Source organism: Notamacropus eugenii, chromosome 2, assembly GCF_028372415.1.
Source record: "Notamacropus eugenii isolate mMacEug1 chromosome 2, mMacEug1.pri_v2, whole genome shotgun sequence".
Lineage (NCBI taxonomy): Eukaryota > Metazoa > Chordata > Mammalia > Diprotodontia > Macropodidae > Notamacropus > Notamacropus eugenii.
Genome location: NC_092873.1, coordinates 514,357,670 through 514,379,424, shown reverse-complemented (window position 1 = coordinate 514,379,424; position 21,755 = coordinate 514,357,670). Strand labels below are relative to the sequence as shown.

The 21,755-nt window shown below is 49.6% G+C and overlaps 1 protein-coding gene across 3 annotated transcripts in view; it reads left to right on the top strand.

The window, feature by feature from the left end:
- SSBP3 (single stranded DNA binding protein 3) overlaps positions 1-21,755 on the top strand; it is a 151,831-nt gene that overhangs the window by 103,719 nt on the left and 26,357 nt on the right. For all 3 annotated transcript variants that reach the window (XM_072649553.1, XM_072649552.1, XM_072649554.1), the window contains exon 5: positions 4,627-4,716. In XM_072649553.1, the coding sequence (XP_072505654.1) occupies positions 4,627-4,716 (90 nt within the window). The remainder of the gene's footprint in view (positions 1-4,626; positions 4,717-21,755) is intronic.

Genomic DNA, 21,755 nt, shown 5'->3' with positions numbered 1-21,755 from the left:
TTCAGTTGGAATCTAGTTATTGCTTCCAGATGCTGGGACCCCAAGTGCATATCTTTGCTCCATACACTTTTGTGATGTGTGATAACAGAGTATCAGACCCAGTGATGCCCAAGGTCCACTCCCAATCTGTGATGGAACCCTGTTTGCTTTCCCTCCAAAAGTGCAATAAATATTCCAAGGAACCTGAGTCAGGTTGGGCTGCTAAGCAAGCCAAGGGTTGGAAAGGGCTGTGATCACCCCAGGTGCAGTGTAGATACCTTGTGTGGAGGTTCTAAGTCTGAACCTCACTTCCATTTGTCTATGACATGACTTCTAGTATTTCCCTAGGTGTAGACAGCCCACATTTACATAGTGCCCTAAGGTTTAGACAGTACCTAGAGCAGTGGGAGTTGAATTGTTGTATCCCCATTTTAGAGATAAGGAAACTGAAAGCCAGAATGATCCAACCCTGTTGCCCGACCTTTGCCAGCTCTGAATAATCCCGTGTAGGAGTCAGAAGCCTGCAAAGGTTTCTTTGGAACTCAAATACCTGAACTAGCGGAGGAGAGAACTTTGCTGGAAATCTCTTGGGGCTCTTGGTCATGATCAGAAGCAGTTGCGTGACGCTGTACAGAGCTCAGTGTATCCAGGCCCCACTCATTGAGTCAGATGAACTGACCTCATCTCCTCATTCGGTTGGCATTAAATTAGCATCCTGGGAGTTTGAGTATTTGCTAGGTGATTTGGGGGGGATCTTTTTGGCTAAAAATCTTTGACCCGCCACTCCTCACCCCTACCCCAAACCCTTGGAAAATATCAGTGATCACAACCACTTTGGCCAGAGAGAGGGCATTCTGGGCTGTGGAAGCAGCTCGAACCAAAAGGCAGGCAGACACCAGCGTGTTTGTGTGAAGTTAACACCCACCCACCCCGGCCCCCCCAGCAGAGGCCAGCTCCCTTAAAGATTCTGCTCTCCTTAGAGACATGCTTGAGACCTAACCCTGCATGAAGGCTTCTTTATTGAGAAGGAAGAGAAGAAAATAAACACACACTCTGTGGGTGGGAGCCGGCCCTTCTAGGGAGATGTGTCTTCTCCACACGTGCCCCATCCCTGGGGGAGGGGTGGGCCACTCAGCATGGTGCCCCATTGGGCCGAATTTGTCAGTGTGCTAGCCATGGGTTCCTGTCACGAGCTTGAGTTTTCAAAGCACTTCATGGCGTATTGTCTGCAGGAGGGAGAAGTGTTGTGGTCCATTCCAGACTTTGGGATAGAGCTGTTAGCAAAGTAGAAGGAAGCAGACATCCCTTCTCTCACCCCATCACATGAGGCTTTTGCTTGAGACCTTCAGCGATGGTAAACTCTCCCAAAGTCACCCATGTCACTTGTGGATCGATTGGAAGTTTCTCCTTCTGTCAAGCCTCAGTTGACCCCTCTGGGGCTCCCAGACTCCCCTCTGGGGCCCAGCAGAACAAGTGGAATCCCTCTTCCAGGGGACATCCCTTCAGAAGCTTGAAGGTGGCCCTCATGGTAGATGATTAATAAGTGTTTGTGGAGGGACTCCTTAGTCAGTGTTACATGAATTGCTGAAAGTCACTGGGCCCCAGCCAGCCAGTGCTGGACACTGGCTCTCCATAAGCCCAAGGAGAATGGGTCTTCCTTCCATCTTTGTCCTCTCCTGCCTCATCCCCAGCCTGGGGAGCAGAAGTAACTGATGCCTTAACTCCTACCTCCCCAAGGGAAGTTTCTGCCTTCTGTAAGCCGATGCTTTGTGACCATGTGACTGTTCTTTTTTATTCATTCAGCAAACATTATTGACTGCCAGGCCCAGGACTGGGCACATGAGGGAGCCAAGAACAAAGAGGGCCCTCCTTGGGCCCTTCCTCTCCTCGTAAAGCAGCGCACTGCTAATAATAGCCAGGGTAGATGGAGCGCTTTTAGATTTGCAGAACATTCTGCATATGTTACTTAAATTGAACCATCCAGTTAACTCTAGGAGATGGTGATTGCCCTCATCCCCATTTTACAGATGAGGAAGCTCAGTGCCTTGCCCAGAATCACAGAGCTTCTGAATCCCTGAGGCTACCTGGCTGCCTCATGGTTTCAGGACACAGAACCAAGTCCTTCTGTCAGGGGAGACAAAGAGCTCCTAGCTTTGTCATTTGCCTTGTGTCACCTCAGGCAAGTCACTTCATGTCTGTGGGTCCTGCCAATCAGTCACAGGAGGAAATGGCAGACTTGGGATTTGAACCCAGGATCTCGGACTCTGATCCATCTGTCTTTGCACTGCCATGTGCTTTTAAATGAGAAAATTGGACTCAGTGACCTCTGAGGGCTCTCAGCCTTGGGCAAGCCCCTTCTCGCTGGGCCTTAGTTTAGAATGAAGAAATTAGGCTCACTCAATGGTAGGGCTAAGGTTCCTCCCAACTCTAAAAATAAACCTGTGTCCCAGCACAAACAAAGCACGTGTCTGGTTCCAGGGCTCCCAGATTCTGGATGGCACTGGCTTCTCCTGCCTCTGCTGCCGGCAAACAGCTGCTGCTCATGTCCCATAGCCACGTGACCCTCCGGCAACAAACGTGGGACCCTGGGATCCAGGGCCTACCTGGGAGCTTGGAATGAAGTGACCTTCCTTCTCTCACCCCAACACTTAGGAAGCTGCTGGCTCCTTTGGAAGAAGAAGGTTCAGACCTCAAACAAGGGAATCCAGGCTCTTGAGAGTTTGCCATCTAGATGGGTGGCATGGCTCTCCCTCCCTCTCCCACCAGCACAGTCCATGGGGCTCATCCATCTTTGGATAAAGGTCTCCAGCGAGCATCCCGCTCTCAAGGCAGTCCCTTCCACTTTGGGTAGCACCCAAAGACCTTTGTTCTCCACATCCAGCTTCAGTGGGCCTCTTTGTAAACACCCCCATACCTCACTTTGCTGCCACTCCTGCCCTGTGGGGCTTATCTCTCTCACAGGGCTCAGAGGTGGTCATCACACCTGTCTCCTGAACCTTCTCCCCCAGTTTGACAGCCTCTCAAACCCTGGCAGATAAGACATTTCTACCCCTCAAAATCTCACATCCCTGCTGATCCCACAGTCTATTTATGTCAGAAGTGGGGTTTGAATCTCAGGCCACTCACTCCACTACCTCGATCCCCCACCTCTTTAGAGAACCTGGGGCTTCCATGGAATGCTGGGAGTTCTGGTAAAAGGATGGAGAAAGCCAACCTCCCGATGAAGCATCCTTTCAGTGGGGGGTGGGGAGGTCTGTTCTCTGTATCCTGCCCCTATCCTGCAGGCTCCACTGCTTCTCTGCCTCCCCCCCATACACACACAGACACACATTTTAAAGTCCTCCGCTCCCTGCCAAGATGTAAGTATTAGTAATAAATTACATGAAGGAGCATTTTCACAGAAGCCGCGACCACAAACAAACAAAGCAAACAGGCCCAGCTCCTCTGGCTGCCTGCTAATGGGTACCATTGGCACTACCCACCCCCACCCCCTCTGTCCCTCTCCCATCCCACCCCACCAGGCTGCCTGTCAGCAGAGCTCAGCTCCAGTATGGGTAGAAGCCTCAATGCCAACCCCTGTGTGGCCTGTGCTAGGTTAGAGAGGGAGGGCAGAGCGATTCAGCAGCGTTATTATGTTAGGGAGCCATTGTGAGGGTACCCTGGAAAGTGCCCAGGGGTGGATCAGGGGACCTATATTTAAGCAATGGCTTTTCTCTCAGCCCTGTTCATGGGACTTTAGGGCAAGGTCCTTCACTTTTCTGTGTCAAAGTTTGGGTTGGTATAAAACATGAGCGGTGGGCTCAGTGGTTTCTGTTTTGACCTAGTTTCAACATTCTATGTTCTAAGCTCCCTCCCAGCTCTGACATCCTCTGCTCCAGTATCCGATATTAAACATTCTAAGGTCTCATCTGACTTTGCAAATTCTGTATAACAAATGTGTGTCCGGACAGGGATATCTCTGGGTTGGCAGCATTTGGACATTTTATACCTTTTCTTTCATAGAAAGAACACTTTTAAGTTCTTGAACAGAATACGTTTGTTGATTTCCTCCTGTGGTTGATTTGCCCGATGCTCTGTAGATATGAGAGGACAAATGAGTAGGGGGGGTGTGCGTGCCCATGTGTGTCTGTCTAGAAAGAAATTTGAAGTTGGAGAACTGTTCAAATTATTAAATATCAGTTACAGACTTGCTGTGTGTGGTTTCCCTCTATCTGGTGTACAGAATGTCCCACAAGTCTGTGCAGCTTTAAGCTTCAGATTCTTCTAAGACTTCAGTACATCCATTGGTAGGAAAATGATCAGTGTAGTCTCTGCCCTCAGAGTGCATATGGCATCCTACCACAGGTAGTGAGGAAAAGCACTATTCTGAGAAACCTGGGTTCAGATTCTGCTCTGACACAGTGAACTGTATGGGACACTCCATACCTCCAAAGCCCAGTTTTCTCACATGGAGAATGGCAGTGGTCACCTTTGCACTCCCTCTCTTTCTTAAGGGAAGCACCCTGCCGAGTCTGGAGGTGAAGTGTTGAGTTGAGCATAAGTCACCATGCAGTCTAGGAGGGTGGGCACAATTGTTCCTCCCTCCCTTGATAAGGCAGTCCCAGGCTCCAGGTTCTAAACTTCCCCTCTCTCTTTTTGTCTTCACAGAGTGCAGCTGCGGCCCCAAGCCCTGTGCTGGGCAACATCCCGCCCAACGATGGCATGCCTGGGGGCCCCATCCCTCCCGGCTTCTTTCAGGTAGGCCTGAGCCTTCGGGCATCTCCCTTAATGCCCTGGACCAAGCGGCCGAGTGAAAGTGGAAGGTGGGCTGGGAGGGGTTTTTGTGGCTAGCTCAGTTTGCCATGGTCTAAATACTGTTGATGTGACACTTGGTTCAAACTCTCTTACCCTCTTATTGCTTCCTACCCCCCACGCCCCCTACACCCCTCCAGAAAATTAAATGACGTTCCTTGCCATTTCAGTGTGTCCTCACTGCTGAGTTGGCTTTTTCCCGATAAGTTGGTTTGGAATTTTGATTGGTTCAGTTCCTTTTGTGTGCTGGGTATCATTTCCCTTGGAATTACTATGAACCATTTTCACTAAGGTGGATGTTGCGCATCTTTTGGCATTTTCTTTTTCGTTGTCATCACCTTCTGGTTTTCCTGGCCTAAGCAAACAGCCCAATACAAACAGCTGGGTACTGGCAGGGTTGGGGCCTGAAATCTTTTCCCTCTGGTTAACCACTCAATTTTTTCCAACTGTAATCACAGAAAGTGTTTGACAAACAGTTGCTGAGGCTCTCAGCCACAGGCAGAAACAGTCTTCGCCTGGGTCAGGGGCCCTGGGTCTTGTTGACAGTGCCTTACTGGGATTTCTTAGGGGGATTTCTCTCATCACTGTGGTTCTGTTTTGATCTGGAGGGCTCTCTCCCCTCCCCATCCTCTTTCTTCTCTTCCCTTGCCTCCACCCAGAGTAATCAGTCCATTTGCAGGCACAACAACACAGGCTCTAAGAGCTACTAATGGGAAGGGCCATAACAAGCCATTCTCAGATGGACATTTCAAAGATTCATGAAATGTAGCGTGTCTTTAATTTCCCTGAGAGATCTTGTGGCTCTGGGTCTGGGAGGGCGAGCCGTTAACCACGGGAAGTCTCCGGACACTTAAGCTGTGTCCCTGAATGCTTCCCATGGCACTCACTCTCTGAGAGAGATGGGTTTGTTGCTTCCCTGCCAAGTTTTGGCTCTAGCAGGTGGTCTTCAGCAACACTGGGTTAGGAGTCTTCTTTCTGCCTAAGTCTGGCCATTGTTAGGGGTGTTCCTGATCCTGCCCATTTGAAGTACCAGAATCCTTTTCCTTATCTCACCTCTTGGCTGCCTACAACCAAGGTCAGTTGATGGGTGGCCAGGGACCTCACTGCAGGAGAGCAGTCAAGTTTTTCATTTCTGTGCCTTGCCCCAGCTTACCTGTCTCTCCCTGTCCATTTCCCACCTATTGATGTCCCAGCTTCAGGTCTGCCACCTCCTTCCCAGTGCTCCTCCCTACTCCTCCCACATCCCCCAAATCCTTTCTCATAATGCTTTTTGTTTCCTAGAATTCTTATTGCCCTTTCTTATGGACCTACATGTCTGATCTGACCCTGATGGATTATCAGCTGTTTGAAGGCAGATGCTGTGTCTTGTTCAGTGTGCCATCTTTCCTTGAGCCCAGGTCACGGTGGATGCTGGATCAGTGTTTCTTTCATGAGACCTAATGCTGTTCACAAGAGGAGAGAAAAAGAGTTTAGACCAGAATTTCTTCACCTTTAGCTGTCTGGTGGAACCTGGGGACCACTTTTCAGAACTATGCTTTTAAATGCATAAAATAAAATATGTAGGAGTATAAGTTATATTGAAATAGTTATTAAAATGTCATTTTGAAACGACCCCAGATTGGGATTGGGGCTGGGGAGACTTCAAAAGCCACCTTGTCCAACCCCCTCATTTTTATAGAGGAAAAAACGGACTCCAAAAGTGGTGACCTCTTGAACTGTGTGTCCAGTAGAGCTCTTAAACTCAACATGTCCACAACTGAGCTCATTATCTTTACTCCAAACCTAACCCCCTTCCAAACTTCCCCATTACTTAGAGGGCAATACCATCCCCCCAGCCCCTCAGGCTCCCAATCTAAGAGTCACCCTGGACTCTTCATTCTCTTACTCCCTGTTTCCAAACTGTTGTCAAGGCCTGTTGATTTCACCTGTGCAACATCTCTTGTCTATTTCACCTCTGCAGCATCTCTCATCAGTTTCATCTCTGCAACATTTCTCATAGATTTCACCTCTGCAACATCTCTCATCAGTTTCATCTCTGCAACATTTCTCATAGATTTCACCTCTGCAACATCTCTCATCAGTTTCACCTCTCTGCATTTCTCCTCCATTTCACCTCTATTACATCTTTCCAATTTACCAACTTCTCTCCTCTTACCCTGCCCCCACCCTGGGGCAGGCCCTCAGCACCTTACGTCTCAATTACTGCAGTAGGCGCTGGTGGATCTCCCTGCCTTAAGTGTCTTCCCACTCCCGTCCATCTCCGTTCAGCTGTTGAAGTGATTTTCCTAAAGCCCAGAGCTCACCATGTCACCCCTTTACTTAGTAAATTTTGGTGGTCCCTCTTGCCCACCAAGAGCAAAGATATCCTGTGGTATGCAAAGCCTTTCATAACGTGGTCCTCGTCATCTCCTTCCATTCTTATATACGCAAACCCATGAGGACTGATCCAAAAATGACATTCCCTCTCTTGACTCTGGGCATTTTCTCAGTGTATTCGCCATGCTTGGAACATTCTCCCTCCTCCTTTAACTCCCACCCTTTACAAGAAGCCCTCCCCAACCCCTGTTCATTCCAGTACTTCTGTTAATCATTTCCTGTTTATACTGTTAATTAACTTCTATTAATTATTTCCTGTTCATCCTGTATTTTGCTTACTTGTGCATATCTGTTTGCTGGTTGTCTCCCCTATTTAACTGTAAGTTCCTTGAGGACAGAGGCTTTCTTTTGCCCCTTTTTGTATCCTTAGTACTTAACACAAGAGTAGGTAATAATCAATGCTTATTGACTAACCAAAGTGACTTTCCCAAGATCATACAAGCAGAAGAACTGGGTGAGATTTGAACCCAGTGCTCTTTCTGCTGCAGTACTTTTAAGGAATCCCACTGGACAGATGTTGGGCTTGTGAGGTCAGCACCAGCATTTTTTGTGTGTGTGTTAGGCACTGAGGATACAAATACAAAAATGATTGGTTCTTGCCCTCAAGGAGTTTGCATTCTGAAAGGGAAGTAGAGAGGTCTAGTCATGTCGTGGTCTTTGCAGAGGAGGGAAGAACCACTCCTGGTAGAAGATAGAACTCGTTTTACAGATGAGGAAACTGAGGCTGAGAGGGATGGAAGGACTTTCCCAGTGTCACATACATGATACTCCAGAGAGGCTCAAATCAGGGTCTTTATTTTGTCTTTTCAGTTATTATATGAGGCGCCTATCTGAGACCAAAGTCCCCTTGGGGCCAGGAAGGGAAAGGCCATTGTCTGTTGTCAAATGAAGGTTGACAAGGCCATTTCCTGAAGGTGTCTGTGTCATAATAGGCATATTAGACCTTGGCTGTTCACCCTAAAACAAACTCATCTTTTAGCAAGCACTTCTAAGAGTCAAAACGGAAGCAGAGATGCTATCTCAACTTTTATCTGCTGCTAACAATTCCCACTCTCCCCCTCCTTGGCTCTGGTGACATTCTCTCCCAGGGGCTTTACACCATTCTTAGCTGTAGCTGGGTGCGGGCTAGCTGACTTTGGCTGGCCTTCTCCATCCCCATCTCAGGAATCCAGCGCAGGGAGGGGCGGGGAGCATGAGATTGGGACTATCTCCCCTCTCCCCAACCGGGAGCTGTGGATGGAGCAGGGCCCCCTCTGGTCTATCACCAGCTGAGACTCTGTGGCTTTTGGGGGTTCCCTTGGGGAAGATCAGAGCAGCTGTCCCCATCGTGCTCCCCTTGTCCATCCCCCACCTCAGGAGCACTCCGACAGCACTGAGTTCTTAGGTTCTTAGGCTAAGCTCAAGACTCCCATTAGAAATGTCCTCTCTTCATCCGGGGGGGGGGGGGGGGTGGGGTGGGGTGGGGTGGGGGGATTATGGGAGTATCTGGACTGTAAAGTTTTGAGCAGCAAAAGACCTTAGAGATAAACAAATTGATCTACAATCTCATTAATCCATCAGCAAGCATTTCTTAAACACCTACTGTATACTGGGTACTAAGGATCCAAAGCAAGTGAGTGAAACAGTCCCTCCTTGCAAGCAGCTTTTTGCAGCATTTTTACATGTAACCCATCCTGACCATGTCAGGCGCATTTGTGTCTCCTCTATTGGTGCAGCACTTGGCATATAGTAAGTGCTTAATGAATGCTTGTTCGGAGCTCATGTGTTTGAGGTTGCTGCCTGCTCATGCCTACCTCACTTTGCAGAGAGAGAACCTGAGGTCCTGCAAATCTCGCTCAGTCAGTCAGGAAGAGAGGCAAAGAGGCGTGCCTGTGTGAAATAATAGTGGGGTCACGTACGGCCATGATCCCTTGCAATCTCCACATTCTGATTCTGTGATTCTGGGCTACAGTTAAAAATGGTTTAAACCCTTTTGCCCCCCACGACAACTTTGAGATGTCTTGTGGCTTCATTGTTCTCCACGTTTTACAGAGGAGAGTTTTCCCAGCAATGCATAGCTATAAATCATATGATTCTAGACTGGAACCCAGCTCTTTGTGAGTGAAAGTTGTTTTTACTCTCTTTGCATGCATCCATATAACCTTATGCCATCCACACAGGTGCTCAGAAGATATATGAAAGTCCTTCCCAGCTCTGACATCCCCTGTCCTCAGGCCCCTCCCACCCTGACATCCCCTGTCCTCAGGCCCCTCCCACCCTGACATCCCCTGTCCTCAGGCCCCTCCCACCCTGACATCCCCTGTCCTCAGGCCCCTCCCAGCCCTGACATCCCCTGTCCTCAGGCCCCTCCCACCCTGACATCCCCTGTCCTCAGGCCCCTCCCACCCTGACATCCCCTGTCCTCAGGCCCCTCCCAGCCCTGACATCCCCTGTCCTCAGGCCCCTCCCAGCCCTGACATCCCCTGTCCTCAGGCCCCTCCCAGCTCTGACATCCCCTGTCCTCAGGCCCCTCCCAGCCCTGACATCCCCTGTCCTCAGGCCCCTCCCAGCCCTGACATCCCCTGTCCTCAGGCCCCTCCCACCCTGACATCCCCTGTTCTCAGGCCCCTCCCAGCCCTGACATCCCCTGTTCTCAGGCCCCTCCCAGCCCTGACATCCCTTGTTCTAAGGATCCTCTCAGCACTGATATCCCTTGTTCTATGTTCTTAGGATAATTGACCTAGAACTAAAGAACCCTTAGAACCCAGTCAAGCTCCATCACCTTAAAAAATGAAGAGTCAGGTCTCTATATAGTAAAGGGCCAAAGCAGGATTAGAATCCAGGCCCTCTCTGACTTGAGGCTGACTCTCTTTTCTGTGGCCCTTCCTCTTTTCCACATTCTGATGTCTCTGTTCTGATGTTCTTTGTTTGCTTCTGGGTTTTTATGTTTATATTATTTCATTTTTATGTTTCATAGTGTTTTTAAACAGGGCTTTGACATTGGGGGCTAAGAGGGTGCAAGGATATCCAAGGTGGCCCTGTGGGCATCACTTCAGTTCTGGACTGAACTGAAGGTGGTCGGATTTTGTAGGCTTGACTTTGTTTATATGAACTGACCTCAACATAAGGTTTTAGAGAAGATGGGTGTCTGAGCTCTAGCTCCTTCCTCAGGGCAAACAAAGGCTGGTCCTCCCCATCTCATCCTCTCAGCCTTGTCCCAACATCTTCCCCATAACCATTTACAGATGTTTACCAGTTCTCCTTCTCACCCCCACGCCCCATATCATGCTCACCCTAGACTCTTCGTTCTCTTCTCATATCAGAGTTTGAAGCAAGTAGAAACGTAACCGTCAAAGACCACTCTCATCCCTGGCTCCGTATTTGTCCCTACCACAGGGGCCAGTGGGATAGGGAAGGCAAACACAGGCACAGGATAACAATAAAACCCCATATGCCACCCCACCTCCATTCCTATCAGTTTGAAGCCAGCATGGAGAGGAAGAGATGAGAAGAGTAGGAGAATGGAGATGAGGATTGAGAAAGGCAACTGTAAGAACAGGGATGGGAGAAAGAAGGAGGTGAGAGAAGGAGAAGAGGAAGGTCAGATGAGAGAAGGCATGTGAGCAGAGGAGGAGGAGGAGAAGTGGATGTCAGGCAGATCACATGGCTCATTCATTAAGTGCCTATTGTGTGCTGGCATCCCACCAAGTGCTGGAAATGCAGGGACATTACAGAGTTGGTCTGACCCACAAGGTGCTTGTGTCCTACTGAAGAATACAATGTGTACGGGGTGGGGGCTTTTCATCGCAGAGGGAATCTCAGCCAACCAAGAGTTCTTGGAGGATTGGAGTAGGAGTATTTGTGCCGATGCCAAAGATGTCATGCTGCACTTAGCGGAACACTGGAACTCCAGTTACCTGACCCATAGCAGATAGGACCGGCAGTGGTATGAGTTACCTTTTGGACAGTTCAGGGTAGAATTGGGGATTAGGAGCAAGTTATTGGTGCAGGTGGTACCATGGACAGAAGTCCAGAAGAAGGGAAGCCCACGAAGGGGCCTGGTTGTAGGCAGCTTGAGATTGAGGTGTGTGTTGGGAGGGACGTCCATATAGAGAGGACCTGATCGACCACAGGCAGCTGTTGAGGTGACTCTGGAGCTCAGAGAGAGGTCAGGGCTTGAGAGCACACACTTGGGACACTATCTACATTGGGGTTAATGAACCTGCCCAGAGGAGACAAGTGATTCAGTAGACGGGGCCTTGAAGGATCCCTCACAACAGAGGCGCCCGTGGAGGGGCCTGGGGACCTAGGACAAGACTCATGCAAGTATGTTGGCATAAAGGAGGAACTCCAGAAGGAGGCAGGGGGTAACTGCATCGAGTGGGATGACAAGCCAAGCATTGTTGACTGCTGTTTGGGAGGGGTGGAAACCAGGCCAAGGTAGATTTTTAGGTCTTAAGAAAGTGGAAGAAGCTTAAGTTTTAGGAAACATCTCCAAGTGTTTAGCAGTCTGGGGAAGGAGAGGGCTGGGGCAGAAGTGGGTGGGCTAGCAAGGTCCAGGAAATGAGCTTTTTAAAAAAAAAAATTTTTTTTTTTTTACTTGGGCATGATGGGAGCCGTATGCTTGAGAGAGACAAACAGAAAGAGGACCAGATTAGCCACAGTAAGGCTCTGGGAGAGACAGGAGGGCAATGGGATCATGGGCAGAGAGAGAAGTAGCCCTAGGGAAAGCAAGGGAAACGTGTGATGGAGGGGAGACTTTTGGGGGAGTGGAGGAGGAGGCTCATGGGCCAGATGTCTCATCTTTTCCATCAAGTAAAAAGCTAGATGCAAATGTTCTAGCGAATGTCCTGAGCAGGAAAAGGACAGTGACTGAAGGATCATGGAATCATAGCTAAAAGGTCATCAGCTCAGTCCCCTTCATTTTACACAGAAGAGATCTGAGGCCCCGAGAGGTCACACAGGCCCTGACTAATCAGTCTTCTCAGGCACTGGAGGCTTAGAGAGGAAAGAAGGCTGTGTGGGTGGGCAGGAGACCAGGAGCTGACTCCCAGCTCTGCTGCCGAAGACCTGGGTAGTCCTGGGGCATCAGACTAACATCTCTGGGCCTCAGTGTCCTCCTTTCTAAAATGACCAGTGTGGATGAGATGTCTAGGCTAAGATCTTATGATTTATTCAGCACCTATGATGTTCCAGCCACCTTGCTCAGAGACAAAAAACAGAAACCATGCCTGCCCCTAGGCTACTCACAGTCTAACGGGACACAAAGCACACATAGGGAAGAGTATTCTACGTATAAATGTGTAACAGAATGAAGATGGCATAGTGGGTGGGGATGGCCCTGGAAAGGATCAGAAAAGCAGAGAGACTGATTCTCACACACACATACAATCTCTCTGTCTTTTTCTTGCCCTTCTTCCCCATGTCTCTGTCCCTGTCTCTTTCCTTTCTGTATTTCTTCTCTCCTTCTCTCTCTCCCTTTCTCTCTCCTCTTCTCCCCCATTCATCAATATCTATCTGCCCTCACACACACCCCACCTCTTCCCTCTCTTTACCCAGCCCTTCCAGGGTCCCATTGCAGTGCTCCGTATAGGATATAGGTGAAACTATCCAAGATCCAAAGCACTTAACCCACAAGGACAGGAAATAGAAATTCACTGGACTTGGGGATCATGGATCCTTGGAGAGAGCAGCAGCTGCTCCAGCCTCTGCTGCCCCTCCCCCAGGCCCCAGGCAGCTCTGGCTCCCCTCCTCCAAGACTGACAGACGGTCGGGTTCACCCCCTCTGAGAAAGGATTACGGTGTGGGCTGGGCTCTCCAACTGCTGGGCTGCGTGCCAGAGTCAAGGGGGAGGCGTAGTGGAGCCCCTCCCGGTCTGTTGCAGCATCTCCCCGACATAGAACCTCTTTCTCCAGAAGCTGGGAGGTAGGCCAGAAGTTCCCCTCGCAGGGCAGGATATGGCCACTGGAGGTAGTCAAGGTTTGGCGAGATAGAGACTGAGACCCCTGGCCAGGTAGCCTCAGTTTCCTGTCCTGTTAGATTCCCTTCCACCTCTGACCTTTGCCAGGGGCCTGCTACCTGTCCCATGTCCCCACCAGCTTCTCATTGCTTAGTCTTCAAGAAAGGGTCTCAGTACCAGAATGGAGGCTTTTCTCTTCTAAACCATCCTTAGCAAAGGTCACAAGGCCCCAGCTTTATCTTTTCCCCCCACAGTGGCAGATCAACCCTTGTTCTCAGCTGTGGACAAAAGGCCCCCAGCCAAGGAACCACGGAGCTGGGCCACCTCTCTCTCTCCTTTCCCACTCCCTTTTGAAAAGTTGAGACTTAGTACCTAATGGTAGGGAGGTCGTGATTGGGGGGAACATTAAAAGGGAGAAACAGGTGAGAGAGAGTGACTGTGGATACGTGTCCATGGGAGGGGATGCACACATGTGTAGGAAGGAAAGGGGGGGTGTGCACACGTGTTCATGGAGGTGGGTGTGCACACACATATAAATGGAGGTGGGTCTGCACACACGCGTATTTGCCTGCTCCTGTCTTTCTTTAAAATTCCAGACTCCGATGAGTCGCCTTTGAATGTGGAGCGATGACCAGGCCAGGAAGTGTCTCTGCCTGTTGCTGTGAACGCTGGGCAGCCGCAGTTCCCCACTGGCAGGGCTGATGGATGTTTCCTGCCGGAGCTCGGCTGGGCCCATCAGTGTGACAATGCTGCCCCCTAATGCACAGAGTCCTTGGTGTGGGGAACCTGGCAGCTGGGGGGCTCTGGCCACTCACCTCTCCTCTCTCCCTCCTTCCTCTCCCGACCCAAGGCTCCCTGATGGGCTTTGTGTGTGGATGAGATGGGAAAGCTGTTGGTCCAAAGGAGGGCCACATTTGGACTCCAAGGAGATATGTTGGAACTCCATGTGGCTACTTAGGGTGACCACTCTAGGCCTCATCTATAGGTTGCTGTTATATAGATAAAGCATAAGAACCTGAGTTCAAATCCTGAACCTGCCACTTAATGTCTCTGTGATATGTGGCAACTTATGTTACCTTCCTTGGCCTCAGTTTCCTTATTTGTAAAAGGAGGGGGTAGGAGAGGTACCCTCTCAGGTCCCTCCTGCTCCAAATCCATGCTCCTGCATGGGGGAATTAGAGTGTATTCAGTCCTAATGCCTCTTCTCCATCCCCCACGCTCCTCTTATATCTCTCCTTTCCAGCTTCAAACCTCTGGGGCATCTTGGGAAAGGGAAGTTCAATCAATCAGTCATTCATTAACATTTATTAAGCACCTGCTGTGTTCCAGGCCCAAAGGCCTAGTGGACAGACAGCTGGCTCCCCTTTGCTTTTCTGAGCCTTAGTTTCCTCATCTGGAAAGCTGGCACCCTGGCTCTACGCAGAAAGGTACTTTCTGTCTTTTCCATGAGGATCTGGCACGCTGAATCTCTTCTATGAAACAAGGTATTGGGGGAGGCAAATCCTTCAGCTGTTGCTTGAAGAAAGAGTTGGAGGGGCAGGGGATAGCATATCCAGCCGCGTCCCATTATGAGCTGGCTCATCCCCAGCCCCGGACATCCTGTGGCTTTGGATGGCCTCGCTGTACTGAGTGAGGGTGGGCCACCAGGTGCTGACTTCCCTCTCTCTCCCTCCCTCCTAGCCTCTAGCTCAGGGCTTGAGCCTAAGCTCTTTGGCATCTAGGCCATGGTCCCAGGGAGCCCAGAAGGCAGCTCTCTGCTGGCCTCCCCCTCCCTGCCTTCTGTCCTCCAGAAGCTTCCTCCCACTCCCCAGGCTCCAGACCCTCTCTTCTTGGTCTGTGGGCCTCCTTGGCATCTAGAATCTCAGGAATCTTCTCCCTAAATCTATTAACAAACATATATCAAGCCCCTACTATGTCCCAAACCCCTGGGATTCAGAGAAAGGCCAAACACAGGCCCTGCCTTCAGGAAGCTCACGTTCAGTTCAGGAAGTTTAGCATGAATTATTTTGAAACTTTCTTCCCCCCCTCATATTCTCTCTAAGGGATTTGGGGAGGAGGGGGAATCCTAAGTCCCTGATTCTGGGAGGTAATCCAGTCTCAAAGGAAGCAGAAATCTAGTCTTGGCCCTGGTCTTCCCAGTGAAGGATGGTGGGAGCCCGTAGAGAAGAGGGGACTTGCTCAGGGCCAGAGTTCACCCCCACATCCTGGGACGTCAAAGCCCAGGGTTGTGTTTCCCAACACCTTACAAAAGCAGCCCAGAGTCCTGATCTTAGGAGGTACCTCAGGACATCCCTCTGGCTCCTGTTTGAAACAGAATGCTCCAAGGCTCTTGACATGAGGGCCTCCAAGGGTGATGGGAGGTTTTTTATCTCTGGAAGAGGTGATCTCTATGCTAAGTTGTCCTGTAGGAGGCCCACTAGGAGCACAGACAGGGCCTGATAAATTGTGGCAGGGGAGACACAGGAATCTGTATGGACTCTGTGCTCTGTTCAGTCATTCAGCAGATGTTCTCTGAAAGCCCACCTAGGATCAGTCCTGAGGATGGCCCCAGATCCTTAGCCCATCCTGACTCCCAGCTATCTTTGCAGCCTTGCTTCCCATTGCTGTTCAGCTGGTGTGCAAGACCCCTGGGCTCCCCCTGGGCCCCATGTCTGCAGTGTTGTTCCTCCTGCCCTCTGCTTCAGAATTACAGCCCAGTGGGAGAAGAGAGGAGAGTGAGCATCCACCGTATGCCGAGCATTGGGCTAGTGAGAGCTTTTCAGATATCGTCTCATTTTGAAATGTGTGTGTGTGTGTTGGGGAGGGGGTGGGGACGGGTCCTGGAGTAGTCTGAGAGAAGATGAGATGGAATGTAGCCCTTTAAGGGAGGCTGGAATTTAGATGAGTAGAGGGACCTCATTCTTCCCTTAGGTACCTAAGAGAACCTTGACCTTGACCTCCCACATTCTATGGAAATCTTACCCTAGACCTCAGCTGGACTATTCTTCCTTCCCTTGATTCGTGGTTTTTTGTTTCTTTTTAAACCAAAAACTTTTGTCCAAGAAAATACAGCCAGGGGTCAATTATTCTTCCCTCTGGAAGGGGTTGAACTTGAAGACTATGTCCTTCCCCATAGGACTGAGTCCACAGGCCTGGATGGATTCTAGAGTAAGGCATTGAGTGTCTCAGCTTGAAAGGACTTTGGACATCATTACGACTGAGGAACTGGGTAGGCATCAGAGGTAGACTTTGAACTCAGGTCTTTAAAGCTCTTGGGCTCTTTGCAAGAGACCTTGTTTGGGGCTGGCCTTCCCAAGGCTTGTTCTTGACCTCAAGGACCTGCCTTCCCTGGCTGTGCAGAAGCCCCCAGCCCCTGCCACCCCATCAGGTGGAGATCGGAGGTTAGTGTCTGCTTTCTAGCATGCCCAGCAGGAGTAAATGGGAGCTCATTTCAGAAGGAAGGCCCCAGCAGTGAGGAGGAGGACTGGGAAAGACTTCCTGCAGAAGGTGAAATTGGAGCGGAGGCCGGAAGAAGCGAAGGAGGAGGATGGGGACTCTAGGTCAGCTACCAGTTTTTCTAGATGGCTGAGGTCCCCTCCAGGCTTTGATTCCAAGGGTGCCAGCTCTGCCCCTTCATCCCCCATGACTTCACGGAGGAAGGGGTCCTGCTGTTCTCAGTCTCTCCACTGAGAATTCAGTGAGCACAGACAAATGTACAGCTGTTTTGTCTGTCTCACAGCACACACGTGTCCCTAGAAGTAAACACAAGAGGAGGCAGATTGTGGTTTGATGGCAGGCTGTCCCCGGATGGGCTGGGCTGGGCTTCCTGAGGACAGGCAGAGGCTGTCAGGGTCCTCACTAGGAGAGAGGTAGAGCTAGAGCTTGGACTAAAAGACCTGAGATATGTCTCTTCTAGCTTCGAAATCATGGGATTGTGATTGGTTGTTGGAGGTTGAAATGATCCAAATCAGATGAGGAAACTGAGGCAGAGGGAAATTAAATGACTTGCCCCTGTACCCTTCTCCTTCACTGAGGCCTGCCCAGAGATTGCTTCCAAACCTTGAGATCTGGGCCCACCTCCCCAAAATCTGTCCAATCCTGCCATTGACCCCAGCAACCTCCACAGCTCTGTCTATCCAGAGCCCCTCAGCTTGTGTGAAGAATAAACCAGGGAGGGAGAATGTGGAGAAGCCATCTCTCTAATGGAGAGCCTTGAATGCCAGACAAATGCCAGTTTCTTTAGAGCTCAGTGTTATCAGCAAGTTTTATTAAACTCTATATTAGGGGCTAGGGAGACAGACAAGATTGAAACAATTTTTGTACTTAAGAAGCTTAGATTGTACAGACCACTGAGGTCTTTGCCAAGTCTAAGACTTTGCAAGGATGACCCCCAGTATTCTACCTGTGCTACAGGAAGGGGGAGAAATGTTTTTCAGCCTTTGTGTGGCCTGTGTGATGCAGGGGGAAGGATGCTGCATTGGGAGTCAAAGAACCAGTGTTCCAATCCTGGCCCCTGTGGCTTCCTGCCAAGGACAGATAGTTTGGCCTTGGAGGTCCTTTCCAGCCCTCTGATCTTAGAACCCTCCATTAGAGTAGCCATAGCAGGAGTGGTTAACAATGATGCTCTCCCAGTGTCCAGCTCCCCCTCCCTGTTTCTCTGTGTACCTGCCTCTTGACCAGGGCTGCTCCCGTAGGTATCAGACCAAGGCCTGCTAAGTTCCACAGCCCAGACAGAACGGTCGCTCCTTGTTTCAATCCTCCTAATGCTGAATACAGTGATTTCCATACTCACTTCTTCCAAAACTGGGAGTCCCTGGGCCCAGAGGCTGTGATGGATGGATCACCATGTTCCTCAGGATTCACCTGTCTAGATAAGTGGGTGGAGGGCAGGGAAGGGACAGAGGCTGGGATTTGCTCCCTGCATCACTCAGGCCCCTGAGATTTGGGACATGTATGTGACTCTTGGTAAGACTAGAATCTGCCCCACCCCTAGGTCTGCCCTTGGCCGTCTCTGGCCAGACAATGCTGCTTCTTCCTGAGCCAGACCACTCCAGGAGTGGGAAAGGGGGGCTTCAGCAGCAGGTTCTGGCCGGGCCTTGCGGGCCGTCTCTGCTCAGGAATCCCAGGATGGCTGGGCCCATTGTCTCTCCCCATGGTCCATTTCAGACCCGCTTCCTTTCTCCATCCCATCTCCGAGGTCACGTTGGGGTAGAAGGGAAAGACAGAATGGGACAGAAATACCTGCTTTCTCTTTGCTGGCTAGAAATTCACCCCCATGGGAGTAGGCCTTCAAAACCTGCAGTTTAGTTATGTGATCCTGGGCTGCCTCACCAGGGTAGACAGTCTTGCTCATGGGGGACAGTTGGACAGAGGCTTCTGGAGATGAATCATCATGAGCTCAGCCAAAGGCCTCTGCAGGGGGAGCCTGGCTGTGACTTCCCAATGTCTAGAGGGTGAATGTTTTCTAGTGGGCCCAGCACAGCAAGGTGGAGCAGGTTTGAGGGCAGAGCGCTCGCTGGCTTTGAAATCGATAGACCTGGGGTCTGCTTCTAGGTTCCCCCTCGTTTTACAGATGAGGAAACTGAGCAAATTGCCAAGGACACACAAGATGCCAGAATTAGAATCCAGGCTCTTGATGTCACAGTGTACCATGCTCACCAATGAGTTAAGCTAGGGCTTGTGCAGAGAATAACAAACTAGGGAGAGAGAGTATGGAAGTATCATCTCTAGTGGAAAGCCTGAAATGCCAAACACCAGTGTCTTTAGAACTCAGTCAGTGCTAACGAGAGTTGTTTTTTTTAGAGAGAATCAGGTTAAATGACTTGCCCAGAACCACATAGCTAGTAAGTGTAAGTATGGTCAGATTTGAACTCAGGTCCTTTGACTTCAGGCCCAGCGTTCTGTCCACTGCACCACTCAGCCACCCCATCACCATAAATCAAACGATAGTGGAACAATCCTGTGGACTGAGCCTGGGCAAGTTATTTCCCTCCCCAGCCCAGCAGATGTTCCTACCACAGAGGACCAACAGTGTTTATCTGTGTCTGTCTTTCCCTCACACCTCCTCCCTCCCCACAAAACCTTCAATGGTTCCCTGTTGCTCCTAAGGTGATATTACAAATCCCTCAGCTTGGTCTTTAAAGCTTAGGCGGCCTAGCTTGTACCCACTTTTTTTTTTTAACAAATGCCTTAACCTCAGTTTTCCTCCTGTATAAAATAGGCATAAAAACCACTGCCTTGTTTAACTTACCCAAGGTGGTCTAATCTGAATGAGTTAATGGAGGTATGTAAAACCTTAGAAGTAAATAGGAGGTTATATATGGTATTACCTTGCTTTGTCACCATCTAATTATTTGAATTTTTATCTTGACTTGATAGGAAAGGTACACATGGGTGGTGGTGAGTGGTGTTCTTGGTGTCTTGGACGATTCTGTTCCGTACATCCTGGAAGGGACCCAGGGGCCATCTGGTCTGCGCTGCCAGACTAGAGCAGGATCGTCTCTACAGCAGCTGTGTCTGTAAGCTCAGCCTTGCCTGGACAGCTCCTAAAATGGGAAGCTCACTCGCTAACAAATTCACCAGCTCCTTCACTAGGACAAAAGCAGAGTTGGTTTCATGTCTCATTTTGTACTTGGGAAACTGACTTGTTTCTGAACAAATCTAAGACTTTTTTATCTCTTTCTATTGAATTTCTCTGGATTGTCTGGAATCCCAACTCCTGCTGCTCCCCTACAAAGGCCAGTGTTTGGGCTTGATAGAGGCAAGAAAGGACTTTTCCACCAGCCTGGAACAAGGAGACCTGGACTCCAGGTGCAGCTCAGTCCTCACCTCACTCTGTGGGCCTCTGTTTACCCACATGCAACTTTCCTTTCAGTTCTCACATTCTGTGTTCTTAACGTGTTTAATAATCAACTGGCATTTAAGCCAAACGGTTAGCACCCTGGACTTGGAGCTAAGAAGACCCCAGACCTTTCTTTATTATATATAACAGTCAGTTAACCTCTCTCAGGCTCAGTTTCCTCATTTGTAAAGTCACCGTTTTATTCTCACTTCTCTAGTAACAGCACCCACTTTGTCATGAGGGTCAAATACAGTAACACGTAAAGTACTTTGTATCTCAAAACTTGCTATACAAAAACAATTCGCTGGCGTCATTATTAATGGGTGCAGACAGAGTGTGAAGGCTCAGAACAAAAGTAAAGCCAGGCCCTGCCCACATGGGGCTTCTATTCCATACATCAGAGCATACAAAAGAAATACCAAGTAACTGGAAAGTTACCTTAGAGAAGGCAATGTTAGCAATTGGAGAGAAAGCAGGAAAGGTCTTCTGGAGGAGGTGGTGCATCTAAACAGAAGCCAGGGCTTCTGAGGGGTCCGGCTTGGAGAGGAGAGCCTTCTAGATGAGGGGGACTAGTCTGTTCAAAGGCATGGAGGTGAGAGATGATGGAACATCAGAGGAGGATCAGGCAGTCGGCCCATATGTCTGACTTGGAGAGGAGTCACATGTAAGAAGGCGAAAAATGTTTGGATGCCAAGTGGAAGATTTTCTGTTTATTCCTAGAAGCAACAGGAATCATTAATAGATGGTAACTTGGCAGGAGGGTCTCCATGGGAGTGCCCCAGGGATCTAGATTCGACCTGTATTATTTGTGGCTTTTATCACTGGCTTAAATAGTAGCACTCCTATTAAATTAGCAAGTGACATAAGCTGGGAAGGCATAGCCAACCCACTAGACGAGAGTCAAGATTCCAGACAATCCAGAGAAATTCAATAGAGAGAGATAGAAAGTCTTAGACTTGCTCAGAAACGAGTCAGTTTCCCAAGTACAAGATGAGGGAGGCGTGGCTAGACAACAGATCATCTGAAGATCTGGGGATTTTAGTGGACCACAAGCTCCCTCTAAGTCAGCAGAGGGTAGGGGAGCCCCAAATGCTCATGGGATCTCAGGCTGCCTTAAGAGGGTCAGAGCTTCCAGGAAGACAGGAGAGTCCTGCTGTCTTCCCTTTGCCCAGCTCAGACCCCATCTGGACTCCTGTGTTTCCTTCTTGGTAATGTGATTTAACGACATTGATAAGCTGAAGAGTTTCCAGAGGAGGGCAGTCTAGCCTGGATGGTAAATCTAACAACAATGACTTATTCAGGCTTTAAAGTTTACAAAACTCCATATGTATAGTATCCTATTTCAGTCCTCACAACAACCTTGTGAAATAGGTGTTGTCATTATCCTCAGTCAAATTTCCTCATGAGAAAACTGAGGCACAGAGAGGTAGAGTGACTTGCCTGAGGTCACACAACCAGTAAGACTCAAAGGTAGGATTCAAACTCAGGGCTTTCCAGGTGCTGTCTGGTGCCCTCTATCCTCTGTAACAGAAGAGATTGAGGATATTTACCTGGAGGAAAGAAGACTGATTTGGAGATCTGGCTTCTTTCCTCTGGTTTCTGAAGGGATGTCTTAAATGTCCTGCAGAGGATGGAGTCAGCTTGTGATTGGCCACTTGGGGAAGGGGAGGAAAGAGAGAGATGGAAACAGAAGAAAGGAAGGAAGGCTGACAGGCTCATTGGGTTTGTTAGTCCATTGACCCTCCCTTGCCGGGGGCAAACATTGATTGGATCACAGCTGGGGAGGACCCCTGACCTGGGTGTCTTCCCAGATGGAGAAATGGCTTGACAGGGAAGAGGATTCTCGTTCCA